Below are 18,436 nucleotides of genomic sequence, written 5' to 3' on the forward strand. Positions count from 1 at the left end.
ATGTTCATGACAGGTGTTATGTCATGTTTATGACAGTGTCATGTCAGTCTTATGCACATCCCTTCAAATAAAGTGTTACCGGGTAAACTTTGAGACTGGAGACCAACATCTCTTCAGGTCAGTGGCCAGATACTCCCAAATAGCTTTGGGCCAAGCCCCCAACTTTCTCACGATCATGGATATTCTACAAGGCCATATCTTCCATGGAACCCCAGTCCAAGACAGAATGACAGTCATCTTCCATTTTCTGGTGTCAAAAATCATTGCCTTCTCACCAATCTGTTTTCATATTGTCCTGTAGCGTATCCCAGCCTTTTGCAGGTCATTTTGTCCTTGGATTAGGACAAACAGCTCATTGGTCTTGCCAATAGTGCTGAGATTGGAGTCTGATTTGTCTTCTTGTATCTTATGGCAGTTGACAAACAACTTTAAGGTGCATTACCGCCACATTCTAGATCGGAGTATGGACGACATCCTACAATACCACTGTATCCTATCCAAAATATCTTCCACTTTTAGTTTGAGTACGATTGTGTGGACAGGTGTCTTGTAAATAGGTGAACGAGTCCCATCAGGCGCAATTAACACAGGTAATGAGTGGAGGATCAGAGGGCTTCTTAATGATGATGCTGCTTTGTTGGTAATCAAATACTTATTTTCAATCAAAATGCCAATTAATTATATAAAACTCATACAATGAGATCTTTTAGATTCTGTCACAGTTGAGGTGTACCCATGTTGAAAATTTACAGACATTTCAAGTCTTTGAAAGCTTAAAAAACATCGAAAGTCTGATAGATACCTATTTTCCGTAATGCGTTTACCGTAATCTTTTTACAGAATTACTGAAACAATCAACTTTTTGACCCCATATTAATTTACTGAGAAGCAGCTATGTGATCTATAAGTCCATGTATTTATTGCAGTTTGATCTAAAAAAGACTTTAAAGACAAACTTAAATATTTTTATCAGATACAATGTAATATAAAGACAAACAAAAGGACACTTATCAAATCTGTGACGCCAAGTAAGACTACTGGACTCAACAGCAAGCAAAAATGAACGTCCTTTTTAAAGCATGAAGAAAGCATCTTTTTTCCTTCAATATATTTATTGACACAGTTGAAAACATTCTATTTCAAGCAATAAGGATTTATTTATAGAACATTTTCATAGGCAAATCAGCATAAATTAAACAGACCTATAAATTAAAACCGAGTTAATGTTGCTGGGCAAAGGGTTGAAGTTGTGTTGACGTACTGAATTATTTCACTACAAACTGAATATACAACAAAAAAAAAAAAAAAAACGCGATTGAACTGAAACAATTTTTTTGTTTCTTTGGAAAAAAAAGCCAAACATTTTTGCAGACTCTGCCCTACAATTTCAGGAATTATACGGACAAAATGATTTTTATTAGTGATGTTATGGTCTCTGATCTGTGAGATATGAAATACTCCCTTTAAAAATCTACTGCTAAGTAAATTTTTATCTGCACAGAAAATTACAGTAGCCGAACAGTAGTCAACAACATTATCTGCTATCTTTATGAGAGTATTTAAAAAAAGAAAAAAGAAAAAAAAGGATGCTTGCTTATCGCCAGAGAGGAAGACCAAAGTAACGCTTCAGCAACAAACCCAGAAGAGAGAGAGGGGGTTGATGGAGAACATGGTGGATAAATCCCTGATGTTAAGCTGTGCTGCAGTAAACATGTCTGCTTTAGCTGAGGTGGTCGAGTCTGGATCCTGATGGCGTCTGGAAATGGCTAAAAGTCAGGGTTTTGTTTCCACTGCGGTGGGCTGCCTGGTGGTATGGCAAGAAATAGAAGAAGAAGAAGAAGAGTGGAGTATGTACAATATGTGACCTCAGCGGAAGTCCGCTTCACAGCACCATCCCTCCGCCCATGATCTCCATCCTCTGTCCAGGACAAACAAAAACAAAATATTATGGTGTCAGTAGATGTTAATATCCACATCAGTCCCGATATTGAAAAAAAAATCTAAATCAGGTGTGGGTGACGATGTGCCAGATCCATAAATGCAGATTTATTTACTCTAATTCTATGCTTTATTCTCTGAGCGACGTCTGGCTTTATTATTCATTTCACATTATATTTAGAATTCCTAATTGAACTTTCTCAACCATTTGAAAGATTTGATGCAGTTTATTTTTTAAATGTCTGACCAAGTTTATTGCGTTTATCAGTTTCAGTATATTGTTTATTTTACATTGGCTGTTGCACTGGCTGAACAAATAACATTTTTGTCGTTTTCACATGTTTAACCAAGCTCGTGACGCTATTGGTGGACTTAAGTGTGCCGTTGTGGTGCAGAGTGATCAAATAAAATTGTAATGCGGTATATTTATGTTTAAAAAAAATAATAATAAAAGAAAGTCCGTTCAGCTCTGTTTTCCCATATTAGCCGATACTAAACCACACATATTGGTATCGGAAGTGGAAAAAGTCAGCCCTGTTTAACACATGCTAAGCATGATGGATCATCCTAAACGCTTAACGAGGTGCTACTGCCTTTACCACACAGAAAAAAAGAAAAAAAAGAAAAGAGTCCTCAAGGCGAGTGTTCCCACGCACAATTGAAGGTGTTAGAAAAACTTGTCTAACACCTTATTAGCATACCACAGAGAAGAACAAGTTATGCTTGTAGTTCTGTCAAACAAAACTGCAAACCAAAGTTGAAAGTCATTGACAAAAAACACTTTAAAACCTGCTGTGAGATTCAGAGCTGCAGCAGGGACAACGGGGCTGAACGGACGCCTTGTCACCCCGGTTTCAAGCAAACCTGCTTTTAGAAACCAGTGCAGCAGGGCCTTATCACAGGCCTCCACTTTAAAAAAGCTAAAGAATCTGTAATCAGAGTAGAGCGATGCAGAACAGGTTTGATATGTCTTTAAGTCGCAGCTTTCACTTCTACATTAGTCTGAAATCACCAAACTGAGTTTAAAACGACCTCTAGCGAATGATTTGATCAAATGCTTGTGCTGCCCTCTGACAGAATAACACCCTGGTTGGAGAGCCATGTTGCCTAACAAAAAAACAAAACACCACAGCTCTCTTGTATTTATATTTTAAAAATTCATGACATGGTACAAATGCCATTATGAAAAAAAATTAAAAATATACAAAATTACAAGAATATGGTCATAGCATGACTTTATTCTCATAACATTACAAGTTTATTCTTGTACTATTAGGACTTTATTATAAAAATACTGACTTTTTTCTCAAAAATATTATGGCCTTATTCTCATACTATTTAAATATGACTCTCTCTTAATATGAGTTTATTCTTATTATTTCAAGTTTATTCTCGTATGACTATCCTTGTAATACGACTTTCGTCTCATATTATTCTGACTTTATTCTCATAGAACTTTATTCCTGAGTTTATTTTTTATTTTTTTCTCAGTATAGGTCTATTACTCTGTCATTGATGTAGCATTTGTGGCTCTAATGAGTTATTACGTTGGACTGACGGCAAAAATAGCATTTTGGATTGTAAACATTGCAGCTCTCTGTATAAATGACACCATATTAGGAAATATAGCATAGAATAAAACCCAGCTTGAGTCATTCTGGAACAAACGCTGCGTCATCATTTATTATTACAGCAACATTTGCATCATCTGAAAGGCTTCTTTTGGTAAGCGTCTACGGTCGTCACCCTGTATGTGTTTGGGACGTTACCTGCGGCGGCTCTATGAAAGCCAGCCAATCGGACGAGTGTGTCGGAAGCAGCCCCATCGACTGACACTTATAAATGGCCAACGCCGCTCCTAGAAGGTTACCGATCAGGTAGACGAGCCCCTGCAGCCACTGCTGACTGGAGCTCTCCAACAGCTTGAAGGCTGAGCAATCAGGACAAACACGGTCAGTGTGTCAGAAGCGAACACGGATCCAGAGCGGAACCGGCGGACAAACTCAATACTGAACACTCACTCGCTGACATCGACATGAGAGCCTGTATGGGCCTCCAGGCCATCATGCAGACCATCATGATGGGGAAGATGGAGATGGTGTTGCCAGACATGTACATGATGAACAGGTTCATGGGAATCTGCTTTAGGGGCCCCAGGGCCACGTCCCAGCAGCGCTGCAACACAAAACAAGAAAAGAAAGAGAGAGAGAGAGAGTCAAGTTTGCGGCAAAAACGGCAGATCTGTCAGATAAACTCCTTTCACGCACAGCTCTGCAAAGTTTGAGGTTTGTGACAGCAAACTTTGTGTTGTCCCTCAGCTTCTGTCTGTTATGGAATATGTTGGATGTTAAAATGTTGGAAATGCTCAAGGAAACACACATGGAGACTGTCTGATTTAGCAATGCTAACCACGCTACCTTCTCCACCAGGTTCTTGTCGGTCTCCTGGATGCTGGTGTCGGGAACGGGTTTCTCTGAGTAGCCGATGGGGTAAACGACGTCGCCCTGACCGCCTTGTCGGTCACCGCGGCTCCTGCAAGCGGCAACAACAGTGCAGCTCTGAATGGAACCGTTTCTGAAACATTCAGATCAGTGCTAATGTGTGGAGAGTGGTCGTTTAGACCAACTAGTGAAGGATCCATCTTGGTTTAATTATATTCTAAACACCATGTGACCAAGCAGAGGCCATCCTTTAAATCATGGCCTCCACTGTCCAGGTGAACACTTGTTATTTATTTGAAAGTGGACAAAATGGCAAAGCTAGTAGGAATTTCTCAGTGCTGAAAAGAAAATGTGAGTTTATTGGGTCTGATTCGGTTCTCTCGATGTATGAAAACATATTTCAAAATCAGAGCTTTGGGGCCAAAGTCAATAAAGCTTTTACTTACCGATACTGAAAAGATTGTTGCAGGGTTATGCAGGTTTTATCAACTTAAATTTAAAACTTTTTAAGACCATTATGAATAAAATTTAAGACCTATGTAATGACAAAGATGTACAAAGAAATGCAGGAGACCAAAACTCTAGAGAAGTTCTGTTTTTCTTTTTTTGTGTGGCACTCTAGCTAACTAGAGAGCCATATGCTAACTGTAAATGTTAGCATATGGCTCTCCAGCCATATGCTAGAGAGCCATATGCTAGAGAGCAGGCTTGTTTGTCTGCTTGCTAGCTAGTTAGCAAGCAAGTATTAGCATCTTGTTACCGGTAGCCTTAATTGCCTTGAGTCACAGAAAGCCTCAAACTTCTGCCTGATAGAAAAATTTAAGGAAAAAAAACCTACATAGAAAATATAAGATTGAACAGTTCCTCACAACAAAATTTAAGACCTGCGATTAATGTATTCATCTTTAACAAATTTAAGAACTTTTAAGGCCTTAAGTTTAGATAAATGAAGCTGGGACTTTTTAAAGGTCATGAAATTTACAAATCCAACATGTCCCATGAAATATGTCAAAATAATAAATGAGAGTATTTTCAGTCATCCTGTTATCCGCTGGATGTTTGACTTACATCAAACAAACCAAATGCGCTAAAAGACATATCTTGACATGTCATGCAAATTTTATTTTTTTTAAATAGCTGTCAGGGCTGATCAAGCTGAAAACTGTTGTGGTCAACAGTGGTGCATGTTTAGATGGCATGCTCTGCAACTTTTTGTTTCCGAATAAATCAATTCCTGGCTAGCAAATCAAATAAAGATCTAAATAATCCAGTGGTCTGTTTTGGTGGGAAGTAAGAGAACTTAAATCGTGTAAAAGTTATAGTAAGAATCTTTTTCTCTTGTTTTTTATCCTTGTGAAATCACTATTAGAAAACAAGCACATTACTCCCTCTACAGGCCTGGAGTGGAAAAACTGTAAATTAGAGATTGCAGAAGCTCAAATGTGAAGGACCCTACATACAGTATCAAGACTTCAAGTAAAAAAAACAATTGCTATTTGTGTATTTAAAGAAAAAACTGTAAAATGGTTATTTCATTTTGAACCATAAATAGTTTCAAGTACCTGCTACAGTTTAGAACACAGTACACAGCCGATATATGAATGGTATGTAAACATAGGCAGGGTGATAGAAGAGCAGTCTACCTTGTGTTTCCCACACTGAGCTCAAGGGCCCACTTCATCCTTCGGGCTCCGCTGCCTCCTCTTGTGGACAAAGCTCCTCCTCCTTGTCCCCCTGGAGACGCCATGACAACAAACTTCACCGCTGGTCCTTGGAGACAGTGTGCACCTGCACGCAGCTAGAAAAATACATGTTGATATTCATTACATTTTTATCTTCCCTTTTTAAGTTAGCAAGCAAGTATTAGCATCTTGTTACTGGTAGCCTTTTGAAGATCAAGTAAAGGAAAGAAAATTAAAATGTAAAGACTAAAGAAACTACAGTTTTACTGCAGATGATAATCCACAAAGGGCTTACAAGAATATTACTTCAACTTCGTCCTCATGTTGTCATGTCACAACCACAAATTTTAGCAGATTTTAGTGGGGTTGTTCAAGCCTTGAATACGATACCCCTTAATAAAGTCAAAGTCCAGAACTTTCACTATGCCCTACTCTAACATAACCACTGAAGTTTGTGGTTATAACATACAAAAAGCTCCAGTGGTGTGTGAATACTTTTGTAAATCACGTTACCAAAATGACTGAACAATATAAATATAACACACTGACAACAGTAAAAATATTTAAATGTCATGGACAGAAACCTTCCTGGAACAGTGGATACTAATAAGCTCACAACAGTATGAAATCAGATCTGGTACAGGTATAAATAACATCTAAAACAGAAATTAAGTCAGATCTAACCACTAATCAACGATTATAAATAGCATAAAGAAGTCCATTTCCAGAAGCTGAAATAGGAATAATTTGCGCTTCTAACACCTTTTTAGTTGTCACAGAAGCCATTTTTGCTAATTTGACACAAGCACGCTTTAAAACTAAGATTTTTGTTTAGCAGCGGGCGAATTTAATCAAGCAATAGCTTTGTTTAGAGCTTTCTAACACAGACACATGGATAATCAGGCGGAATAAGACAGGACATTAGCACGTATTGATAGCAGTCAGGGAGATTTGGATTAGGTATTACTGTACAGATATTAGTTGGTGTAAGTTGTTCCAGTGAACACAGCCGCAGCCCCGCAGTTAGAAGTAGCAGCTCGAGGCAGCGCAGGCAGGGTGTCGCTGTCAGCTAACGTCGAACACTTAAAGCCACGCGCACTGTTGGAGGTTAGCTTACCTTACAAATACATCTAAACCAGTGTTGCCGCTGTTCAAAGAGGGCTTTTTAAGAGAAACAAACGACACTGGCCCGTAAGGAGAGCCGAAGAACAACTTGTTCCGCCAACACTCGCTGATTCCTAGGCCCGCAATGATGGCGCAGTTACGCTCAGAGACGTAGGTGCACGTACACGTCGCACAGCCAGTAGTTGGTACGTTAGCGTCGTCGCCATATTGGGGAGGAAGCTTCCGCCACATTTACTTACCTACACAGGGATTTTGCATTGTAAAAGTTAAAATTATTCTAAAATATTTTATCTTTTTATATCCCACACATCCTATTTTGTGTTTTTACATCTTTTGCATTGAATTATATCTTAAGATATGGTCCAAAGCTATGCAGTCTACATACTCAAACTTTTACTTCTCGACAAATGATGTGTTTTGGAGAATTTATGTGATGGACCAAAATAAACTAGTATACAATTGTGATTTCAAAGGTAATTTATATGTGGGTTGGTCCTTTTGAGTTACCTTTGACCTCTCAGCAGCTTCTACAGTGAATGCACTACTTACCAGGCCTTACAGTTTAGAGCACAAGTGTCAAACTTAAGGCCCGGGGGCCACATCTGGCCCGCCGTAGTTTTTTATGTTGACCTTTAAACTCCAAATTACATAAATAAGTTCTTACAATTTTTCACAAATCTGCTAAATTTAACATCAGCACAAATATTGTAAAAATGCCTTACAAACATTTCTAAATATTCACCACAAAATCTGTCATTTTGATTGCAAAAAACCCACTAAAACAATCACAAAATCTTGGAGGAACAGCTATTTATTGGTATTTTATCAATTGAATTGGTTTTATCAACCAGAATTAGTTGATAAGAACAACTTTAAGAACATTCAGATGTTTGATATGACCCAAAATGAAAATGAGTTTGACATCCCTGGTTTAGGGGAATGACCTGACCACACCTTTATAGATTTAGTGAAGAGGTAAACAAAGGTAAAATAACCTGAACAGGTGATCAACTCAAAACCTTCCTGTGATCGACTGATAGATCACGATCAACGTATTGAGCACCCCTGATCCAGTGTTATGCCATTTTCAGATGACAAACTAAACAGTGCTCTGTGACATATTCAGATGTCAGAATATTGTATTAAAAAATAAGAAAAACCAACCAACAACAAATACAACCAAAAACAGATCAAATCTAGGGCTTTTATTAAATCAAATATTACCCACAGTGATACTCTGCAACATCTAAAGAATGAAGAATAAAACATGAAGAATAAAAAGTTAAACATGTATGTGCATCTTAGCTGTCAGTTCAGAACAATCATATTATATACAAACGTACTGACAATCAAAGCAGTGCAAACTGTATTAAGTATACATGAGTCACATATAAGAGGCACAGTGGTTCTGTACAGTGTATGCACATTGAGAAACGGGTTAAACACAGATACACAGATATAAGGTGTGAGTGATTAAGGCTCAGCTTCTTCATGTTTGTTCAAAAGGCAAAACAACAACATATAACTCCCATAATAAAAATAAATGAATGCTGTGTAAGGTTGGTTGTTTCTGCTACATGATATCTTGTGAGTGCATTTGGGTTTTTTTTTTCTTTTCTTCTTATAAGAAAAACATTTTCAGTTTGTTTTTCCGCTCTTCTTCACTTCACTCACTTCACTTCATTGGTTTTCTTCACATCACTTGTAGAGGCTGAGCTCTGGGCTGTGGTACAGGCACATGTAGGAGTCGCAGAGCAGCCTGCGGGTCGACTCCCTCAGAGACGAGGCGTCCACCCTGCTCAGCTCCTCCTCCGTCAGGCCCAGGTAGCGGCCCACCTCGGGACACGCCCTCACCTGGGGGATGTTGAAGCCGTTCTCGCCACCTGGGTGAGGAAGTGAACAAACGAATGTGGGGCTTTTGTGTTTGACACAAGAGAAGTGACTTGTGCTGCCCTCCCGCTCACCTTCTCGGTCTGCCATGCTGTCGAAGAACAACCAGTCGGAGGCCTGGGGTCCGTGCTTGACGAAGCTGACGTAATGGCTGGTTTCGATGCACGTCACCGCAAAGAGAGACATCCGCTGGCGGGTGTGATGCAGAGGGCCCGACCACGGCCCCTGAGGAACAGCGATCTTGACCGGGTTGTGCGACGCACGGTTCCTGTGACTGTGAACCTGGTCGTGCACAGAAGAAAAAAATGAACAGAATCAATACCGCTCTTGTTTTTTTCCCATTATTATTGCGACAGATTTTCCAGGTGATGAAGGAATACCTGGGTGTTGCACGTCTGGCAGTATTGCTTGAGCTGTCCGGGAGTGATGTCCAAGTCTTCGTAGCACTGCACACACTCCCACTCGGCTACAGCCTGGCAGATACTGCACTGCCTGAGAGCTACAGACACAGGTACACACAGCAAGAGATACATTCATTAATTAAATAAAAACTGCAAATGAAACAAGCAAAACATGATGTTAGACACAACAGACAAGAAATAAAATCTTACTGTCGTCCAGCAAGTCTGTGATATCCAGACTGAGGGAGGGCAAGATGACGTCAAACATTTTGAAGTCCTTCCCAAAACGGGGCATTAGCAGAAGTAGACAGGAGGGAGCCTGGCGGGGCAAGGAATATAAATACTTGTAAGATGCTCAGGCTCAGACTTTGTCTAATCAATGTTTCAGTGTTCAAAAAAATCCCTACGCTGTGGTCGAGCTGAAAGACTCATGTCTTGACTCTCTAGTTCATTCACGTTTTTGCAGTAAACTTAAAAGTTCAACAATGATGGAGTCAAGATGGACTAAGAAGAAAAATATTAACGCAACACTTCACAGCAATATGAAGATTGCATGTCACCTCTGTTTAAAGTAGCTAAAACAAGTAGTCTTGTAAAATCCAGCCCCTTGTCCTTCGCTACAGGCTTCATCCAGAGGGTTTGGGCTCAAACTGAACAAGGCTGCTGCTGATGTTAATTCAATATTTGGAAGCGTGGCCGACACGGTCTGAACATCTTCCTTCACTTCCTCTGCTGCCGTTGTTAAAACTACAGACAGATTATGCAAAAAAATAAAAAATAAATCAACGTCAATGTTCACAACTTCTTCTTCTTCTTCTCCTGATAGGCCTGCTCAAACACCGACCGGAGACAATCCAATGAAGGGCAGAAAGCCTAAAGAGTAAGCAAGATTGTTTTTTTTTTCTAAGAAGAGTTGCACAGGAAGGCAATGGGGATGGTACCAGCTGGATGATGAAATCCTGAGCTTTACCTCGGCAAACTTGAGGCCGCCGTGCAGGAAGGAGGATTCCAGCAGGGACTGAACGCTGGCGACCCTCATGGATGCAGGCGAAGCCATGGGGATGGGCGAGTCGACGGGGGCTGCGGGGGAGGTGGGGAGCGTTGGTGGAAAGAGTTGGTAGAGATGGCACTCCTGAGCCTGCTGAGTCACTGATCTGAAACAGAGAAAAAGGGGAGGGGGACAGGAGTGGCTTTTAGACGCAGCACGTGGGACAGTATTTTCCCCTGGGGTTACTGAAGCCGTAAACATGATTTTTCTGGGGTTTTGTCAATGACAGCACATATTTATAGTTAAAAAGTACATTCTATAGCTTCTCTTCCTGCTACGAATGTAGAAAATGACTTTTAGTGCAGCAAAATAAGTCAGATTTTCATTCACTTAAGAGATTTCTGCACTTGTGTCTCCGGTGCGTCTCTGATGTTGTGTGAACTAAACTAGGCATGGGTCTCGGTTGTGCTACGCACAGGAACGCAGGGAATGGAGGGAAACGGCAACATTGTCGCTGCGACAACCAAACATGATGGCATTGTTTGCATATGAGCTACAGGTCTGACTGCAGCTGTGACCGCGTTTGAACCCGGAAGAGCATGTTAACCTGCAGCCGGTCTTATATGCTGGTAGAATAAAGGAGCCGATGAGTAAAATTACCTGATCTTTAGAAGCGGCTCGACTCGCAGCAGCTGGAAAAGCTTGTTCAGGAACTCTTCGGGATCTGACAGACAGGGCGAGACAGCAGTGTGGCAACATTCCTTAGTTTTAGAACAGAGAGCTTAAAAAAAAACCTATTAAAACAAAGCAAAAACAAAAAAAGAAAAGCAGGAAATCAGAGGCCCGGACACAATGCATGCACACCTTTTTCCTGGTTGGTGAACCCTGCATCGATGTTGGCAGCTTCCAGCAGGCGCCTCAAAGCCATGGTCTTACTGGCACACACGTAGCCGTTCCTTAATAACAGAGCGACACACACACACATTTTACATTTGGTTCTGTGTGGGGAGACTGCTTTTCGGAAACAGACAGAGTAGCTGTGTTTCCATTAGAAAAGTGCACAAATCTTTGCCTATATTCTGCCAACGTTGAGAAAAGAAAAGAAAAAGCAAACAAACACACCTTCTCAGCGGATTGACTATCTCACAGCGAAGCAGGTCCTGAGCCTGTTTGGAGCTTTGGTCCGTTTCGGCGTCAGATGGCCAAAATAACACCCAGTCTGCCGAGCTGCAGCAGCAGAACAAACTGCAGACAAAGGGAAACAAATCATTGTTTTACTCGTTGTCCATTTTTTTGATTAACAGAAAAGGAGTCTGTCAGCAATAATTTTTCTTCTTCTTTTAAAAAATGAATTAAATGATTTGTTTCTTTGCATTTTATTAATCAAATCAAATTTTATTTGTATAGCACATTTCAGCAGTAAGGCATTTCAAAGTGCTTTACATCATTAAACACAAAAACACAAAGTCATGCAACATTGAATAAACAATCAAGGACATTAAATTTCCCATGGAGTCGAAGTTCTGCCCTTCAAATCGGCAGAACAAAACAATTTCTAATATTGTATTTAAAAAAAAGGCTTAAATGAAAAACCTGCAAAAAGTGACAAGTATTTCTATCCGATTAATCGTCAGAGAAATTGTTTATCGATAACTAATAATAATCGTTTTACAGAAGTTGAATCAAAAAGTGTCTCAATATAATATGCACATTTATGCAACCAGGCTACTATTTCTATCGTTTTTCTCTCAAACAACATTCATTTGTTTCTCACCTGAACAAAGTGGCGTCCAGGTAGCAGGAGTTGAGGTGACCCTGGATGCCTCTCTTTGAGCCTTCGTACAGCTGCCTGGCCTCGTCCCCATCCACCGGAGGAGTGTGTTCGTCCACCCGCTCGCTTCCCCAATCTGCAAAGGCTGGGAGCCACGGATGCAGGTTGGAATTACAAGAAAATAGGCGACATCACTTTCAAATCTGCGACAGGATGCAGAAATGTCCCAGCTTCCACATAAAAAGGTACGGTCAGGTTTTGGCTAAGCGGCTAACGCTTTCTCACCTATTGAGTTGCAACGCTCCACTTGGTTGACGGGCTTCTCGGGGACAGGGAACCTGGAGTCCCGTCTGCAGTTGCGAAGCTTGACAAACAGCCCCTTGTTGGCGGGACAACGGAAGTGGCGTTCGCCGAGGTAACTGCCATCTGTCCCAGCAGACAGCTCCTGCTCCTGAAATGCAAAAGTGTGGAAAATAGTAACGTGTTGTAATCCGGTTGCATAACCGTACACACCCTGAAAGTCATATTTTGTTGAATCACTTTCTGATTCAACACCTCTAACCAGTTTTCTTTGGTAGGAGTCAGTCAGCATCCCACATCATTTCCTTTAGAATCTGAATATCTACCACTATCCTAGAAACTGGCATATTTTCTGTCCCTTTTATGAGATACAGAACTTCAAGGTGTCTCTGCACGTTTCACCAACTCAAATTTAAGACTATTAAGTGAAATTTATGACATACTTCCACAAAAATATACAAACTTCGTCCAGCCGGTGGTAAATTTGCACTTAGCAAAGATGGACGCAAACAGCTAGCTAGTTGGCTAGCAAGGGTGTGTTAGCAGCTAGTTAGCGGTAGCCTCAAACGATTTGAGTCACAAAATGTAATGAAAATATCTGAGTGCAACTTAAACTTCTGCCTGACAGAAAAGTCCAGCAAGAAAATCAAAATACCGAAATGCTTGTTAAAATGATTTCAATACATTCTAAGGCCCTTATATTCTGGATACATGAAGACTTTTTAAGAATGCACAGACATCCTGTACATGTAGTCGTTGACATAAGCTTGAACAAATGTGTCGCAACCTCCGTGGGATTTTTCATTAAATTATACCGGTGTACTGTTAATAAAACAACCTATGTAATGTTCATTTATTTATTGTTTCAAAACTATCCATTGGTTAATATGCGATTCAACGACTATCACAAATATCATCAAGAGATATTAACTGACTCAAACATTGGACATTTATTATTAATCAAACTAATCTAGATTTGCAGGTATTTACTGATGAGAAACATAAGAACTAATTGGATTAACTCAAACAATGACAGAAACATTTACTCCTACTGATGGAGAATAATAAAAAAAAGGTTAGGCTCAAATCTTTGAATCTCAGTGAAGAATAAGATCATTGACCTATATGTTTAGAAAAGAAATAACAGGTGCAACAACATATTAAAATCAATTAGCTTTGGTTTGTGATTCCTTACTTTTTCCTTCTATTTTATCCAACAGAATGTCTCATTAATTACAACTCTTTATTTTAAATATTTTAGAATATTGCTCTGATGTCAACTAAAATGGTTCTGCGTCATATCTGAGATCAGTTTTGTGCACAACTTTAACAATATTTAAAAGTCAAGAGAAGTTAAACTGAACAAGAAAACCGAAGCTAAAGCTACACTCACCAGCTCAATTCCTGCCACCGGCTCCTTGACTGCCCCTAAGTGACCAATCCATCGGATAACCCCAAAGAGCGGCGGGTCGTTCACCTCAACCATCGACCCGACCTCCAGCTCTGTCTCCAGTCCCGTTCTTCTATAATCATCTGCACCCTCCTCCTCGTCGTCCTCCTCTTCGTCGCCTACAGGTCTTAAAGGCGACAAAGGGATGTGGGAACCATTGGTGTGCTCCGAGGCGGATACTGGTGTTAGGTTTTGAGGTTTTGGAGGCGGTAGTGGGGGCGTGAGTACAGGTTTGTGTGTAGGCTTTGGAGGAGGAAGAGGAGGCTTGAGTGCTTGTTTAGCAGGCAGAACCAGGTGCATCCTGGGAGCAGGAACTGGTGACGTCGGGGCTTGTTTAGTATTAGAGGACAACGCCGGCTTTAAGATGGGTTTAGTAACTTGGGGGAGAAGATTTGGATGTTGAGATTTTTGTTCTGAGAACACAGAATTAAGAAAAAATAAAATAAATGAATATTTTCTGACAGTACCACTAGGCAATCAATATAGAGAAATCCTGTGATGCACCTGCAAAAACGTTGCTGACAGGAAGCAGCAGTCCGTAGAGGTGACAAGGAATGTGGCAGAGCCTATGTTCCTTGTAATGTCCGTCCCAGTTACCAACAGGAGCATCCTACAACAACAAAACGTCAACAAACCAATAAGTAAGGAGAAGGATTCAACATCCTGAGGCCAGATGCATCTTGAGTGGTTCGTGCTCACCAGAAGGACTCCGACGTACGTCGTAGACGAGGATCGGCCAGGCAGCGCGCCACAGAACCTCACCTCCCCGCTGTGGACAATGCCATCCAGGCTGACGCACACTCTCTGGCCGACGTGGAACAGTGGTGGTGACGATGAGCCACGTGGATTGTTGTGAACGGCAATGGGCGTCGACTCGGCCGTCCTCGAGAGCACGGCCTGCGTCTGCGGCTGGACCTTGGGGTGATTGTGATGGAAGCTTATGCGACGCAGGTGAGGATGGTTGGAGCGATCGTTATTGCTACGGTGGCCGTTGATGCCAGGGTTGGTGCGGCGGGAGTGGTCCCTGGTTTTCTCCGGCGCGTCGATGTTGTTCCTGCTTGACCAGTGGCGGAGGCGGATGTGGCTCACAGGGACGAAGAGGCCGCAGGCGTCGGGACAGGAGAAGTAGCGGACGCCCTTGTAGGAACCATTGCAAGTTCCTCTACCTACTGCAGATCCCTGGAGGAGCAACAGGCTTTTCATGAGCAATTCATTTGTCTTTTTTTTTTTTTCTTCAAACATGCATTAAAACCGAAGCAGAAGCTACACTAAAAATTAGGTTTGAAATCATTAACAAATAATACGATTAATCATGATTAATCATAATTAATATGATGATCGTTATTATTAATTTCATGACTGTCATGATTAATTATTATTAATCTGCATTCTACAAATTAATCAAGATAAATCATGATCATCAAGATAAATCATTGATGATCATGATTAATCATGAGCCATGATTAATTATCACGATAATCATCCGATTAATGACAATAAATCATCTGATTAAGCACGACTAATCAAGCTAAATTACAATAAATCACACTAAATAATGATTAATCATGCCAAATCACAAAGAGTCAAGATTAATCACGCTAAATCACGATTAATCATTGGATTAACCACAATTAACCATGAGATTAATTATGATAAATCATCAGATTAATCATTGGATTACTCAAGAGAAGTCATGATTAATCTGATGATTTAATGACTTAATCATGATCTGATAAATCATAATTTATCAGATTATAAATTATGTTTAATCATAATTAAACATTATAAGTACTTGCCAAAGCACTGTAAATATATGACAGCAAACAATCCAACTTTGTTAGCCACAAGGTTAGACATTTTCTCTTCTTCTTCCTCAACTCTTCTTTTCATTTCTATGAAGTTTTCCTGAGAACCCACCCCTCAAGTATTACCTTTAGCTCCACTCCAAAATACAAAGCGCTGCTCCCTCCGCTGAGCGGCCCGATGTACTTGAGTTCGGCCTCGGCCAGCTCATCCTGACCACCGATCAGGACCCACAGAGGAGCATTGTTGGGGAGAGAAGCCAGCTGTCGCAGGTTGTCTGGATTGTCTGAAAAAGGCACGACACACACAAAGGTTAGAGATAGAAAATTTGGCTGCACAGACATTTGTAAAAAAAAGATTTGTCAATCTTCACGTGATTGCTCAACAATCTAATTCGCTTAACCCCGCTAGCGCATTACTTAGTAGGTTTAATCGAACTTCCAGGTCAGACACAGGCTCCACCAGTCCAACGAGGTCAGCTGAGACTTCCAGCAAGTATTTCTTTTCTATTTTCACCATGAGTCCATTGTCCAACACCTGCATGAAAATGAAAAGGACAGGTAATTCACACAAGGTGGGAAAAAAAAAAAAAAAACTACGTTGTGTACGAAGATGACCTTAAATTTACCTTAACAGTGAATTTCAGGTATGGCTAAGATTCACAACACTTTGTGGGGAAGGTTGACTTCTGAAACTTCCCTAGTACAACAACGGCAATAAAACAGTAACAAGAACAAACCTCACTGTATATGACTGGGATTTACTGCAGTGAACCAACACAGAGCAGCGTATAATCATGAAGTTCTCTACGTGAAATACAAATAATTGACTTCAGAAGCTAATCAGTACACAGAGTATACCTGCGACTGATTTCATTTCTTTAGATGTTTTGTGAAGCCCTCAGAGGTTTTCGTTTGTAAACAAACAGCATCATGGTAACGCAGGGGGAGCTGCAGAGACACACAGCTCAGGTGGAAAAATATTTTGACGAGATGCTCCCTCACCAAAGACAACACAAGGTGGTACTAGTGCCGTCTTTGCGATTTTAACTGCATATGGCGGTATTTACATAACTCTGGTAACCATGTCAACCAAGTCATGAACTCCACAAATTGGCCCTTTATGAAAAAGAGTCCAGGTGAAATCCATACTTGATTCCTTCAGCAAGGCTGGATGAATGGAAATGTGGCACTTTTTGTTTTAAGATGTACATTTTTAAATGAAAAATATAAACAAGCTGTGATGTTTATTTTACAAATGAATGATTTAACTATTTAAAATCCCATTAAAATACATTGGAATTGATAGTTGTAAAGTCTCTGTCTAATCACTGAAACATGTTTAAATCTTATTAGGGCTGAAATTAGTAATTGTTCCAAATCACTTATTGGAATAATCGTCAACTAATTTAGTAATCAATTAATTGTTAACTAGTGCATACAGACTTATATAAAAAAAAAAGGTAATTTGCTGAAAAAAACCCCAACATACTCAGAGCAGTTACTCAAATAAAGAAATATCTATTAAACATGTTTTATTATTTAATCATTAATTGACTCATAAAACAACAAACATATAAAAACAAACCAAAAAACCCCCAAAACAGATCAGCCCTACTATGTATTAATGTTAAGTCAAGCAGAAAGGGCTGAGCTGTTCACATGTTGATGTCAGAAGGATTTTTTTAGCTCCAGATGCATCTTTACTAAAAACGACCAAGCATGTTAAATTGATCCTGTTATTGCACTTTTTCCAAATAAAATGTTTGCTTTCTTGCTTAAAATGAATTGAATTCTTTCTCTATTTGCGTCTATTCCCAGCGCTGTATAAAAAGGCTAAAGTGATATGATAAAACTGAAAAAATTTGACAAACTTTAAAATCCGATTAATCGTCAGAATGATCGATAAATTGATCACACTCGTTGGTTGCCGTCCTAAATCTGAATGAATATCATCGTTTATTGCTGACGATATTTAATACTGTGATAATGAAGTGCAGCAAGTTTAGTTCATGGACTCGAAAGAAGTTTCCATGAAGTCAGTTGGTACCTTAACCCAGAGGGTGTCCTTTCGGATCCTACCCTGGTCCTGTTCTTGGCAGATGAAGCCCCTGGTCAGCAGAATCAGACCCTCCAGATCATCCTGGACCTGAAGGTCGGTCGAGATCAGGAACAGCTTGAAGGCTCGACGCTTCCTGTTCTGTTCAGGGGCTCCTGACATCTTCGAGGTGTCTGTACCAGCAGTTGCTCCGCGGCGAAAATTGAGCCCTCTTTCTCTATGAAGGTTAAAAAAAAATGTTCTCATTATGAGGAAGCGTCAAGAGTGCCACGGTATTTCCGTTCACCTGGAGGAGTAACAGCGACGTCAGGTAGCAGCCGCGGAGAAGTTCGCATTACAACTTTACTCGCTCCCACCTCAACCAAATTCCACTTTCCTCGCACATTGTTCACTAATAAACAACTCGGACAACTTGGAAAACCAGTGAAAGACAACTCACCAACTTTTTTAACTCCGACCGTCAACATTTCCCTTCACATTTAAAGGAGCTCCGCTCAATAACAAACCGCACCATGAATCAGGAAGCAGCGTGATAGACAGCCGAACAGCCAATCGCGTGCGAGGAAACCAGACCAAGGAAAGAGTCTGA

General features: G+C 40.4%; 2 protein-coding genes across 4 annotated transcripts; both read right to left on the bottom strand.

Annotated features, from left to right (window-relative positions):
• Positions 1–895: 895 nt before the first annotated feature.
• Positions 896–7,338, bottom strand: emc4 (ER membrane protein complex subunit 4). Its single transcript, XM_008435289.3, has 6 exons — positions 7,179–7,338; positions 6,023–6,177; positions 4,356–4,470; positions 3,960–4,113; positions 3,708–3,868; positions 896–1,918 (listed from the first exon to the last, which is right to left on the bottom strand). The coding sequence occupies exons 2-6, from the start codon at positions 6,124–6,126 to the stop codon at positions 1,883–1,885; spliced, it is 570 nt and encodes a 189-aa protein (XP_008433511.1). The 5' UTR covers positions 6,127–6,177; positions 7,179–7,338; the 3' UTR covers positions 896–1,882.
• A 1,038-nt stretch (positions 7,339–8,376) lies between these two features.
• cyld3 (cylindromatosis (turban tumor syndrome) 3) lies at positions 8,377–18,411 on the bottom strand. 3 transcript variants are annotated; one of them, XM_008435291.2, is made up of 17 exons: positions 18,287–18,411; positions 17,839–18,064; positions 16,209–16,326; positions 15,918–16,075; positions 14,686–15,165; positions 14,491–14,596; positions 13,930–14,399; positions 12,522–12,687; positions 12,240–12,381; positions 11,588–11,710; positions 11,330–11,421; positions 11,126–11,189; positions 10,448–10,631; positions 9,688–9,796; positions 9,457–9,575; positions 9,151–9,358; positions 8,377–9,069 (listed from the first exon to the last, which is right to left on the bottom strand). In XM_008435291.2, the coding sequence occupies exons 2-17, from the start codon at positions 18,007–18,009 to the stop codon at positions 8,885–8,887; spliced, it is 2,895 nt and encodes a 964-aa protein (XP_008433513.1). In that variant the 5' UTR covers positions 18,010–18,064; positions 18,287–18,411; the 3' UTR covers positions 8,377–8,884. The 3 variants fall into 3 exon arrangements, with proteins under 3 accessions (XP_008433513.1, XP_008433514.1, XP_008433515.1); XM_008435292.3 differs by lacking the exon at positions 18,287–18,411 and adding an exon at positions 18,134–18,278; XM_008435293.3 differs by lacking the exon at positions 18,287–18,411 and having other exon boundaries at positions 17,871–17,984.
• Between the last annotated feature and the right edge of the window lie 25 nt (positions 18,412–18,436).

This window comes from Poecilia reticulata, chromosome 18, assembly GCF_904066995.2.
Source record: "Poecilia reticulata chromosome 18, P_reticulata-male-v2, whole genome shotgun sequence".
Lineage (NCBI taxonomy): Eukaryota > Metazoa > Chordata > Actinopteri > Cyprinodontiformes > Poeciliidae > Poecilia > Poecilia reticulata.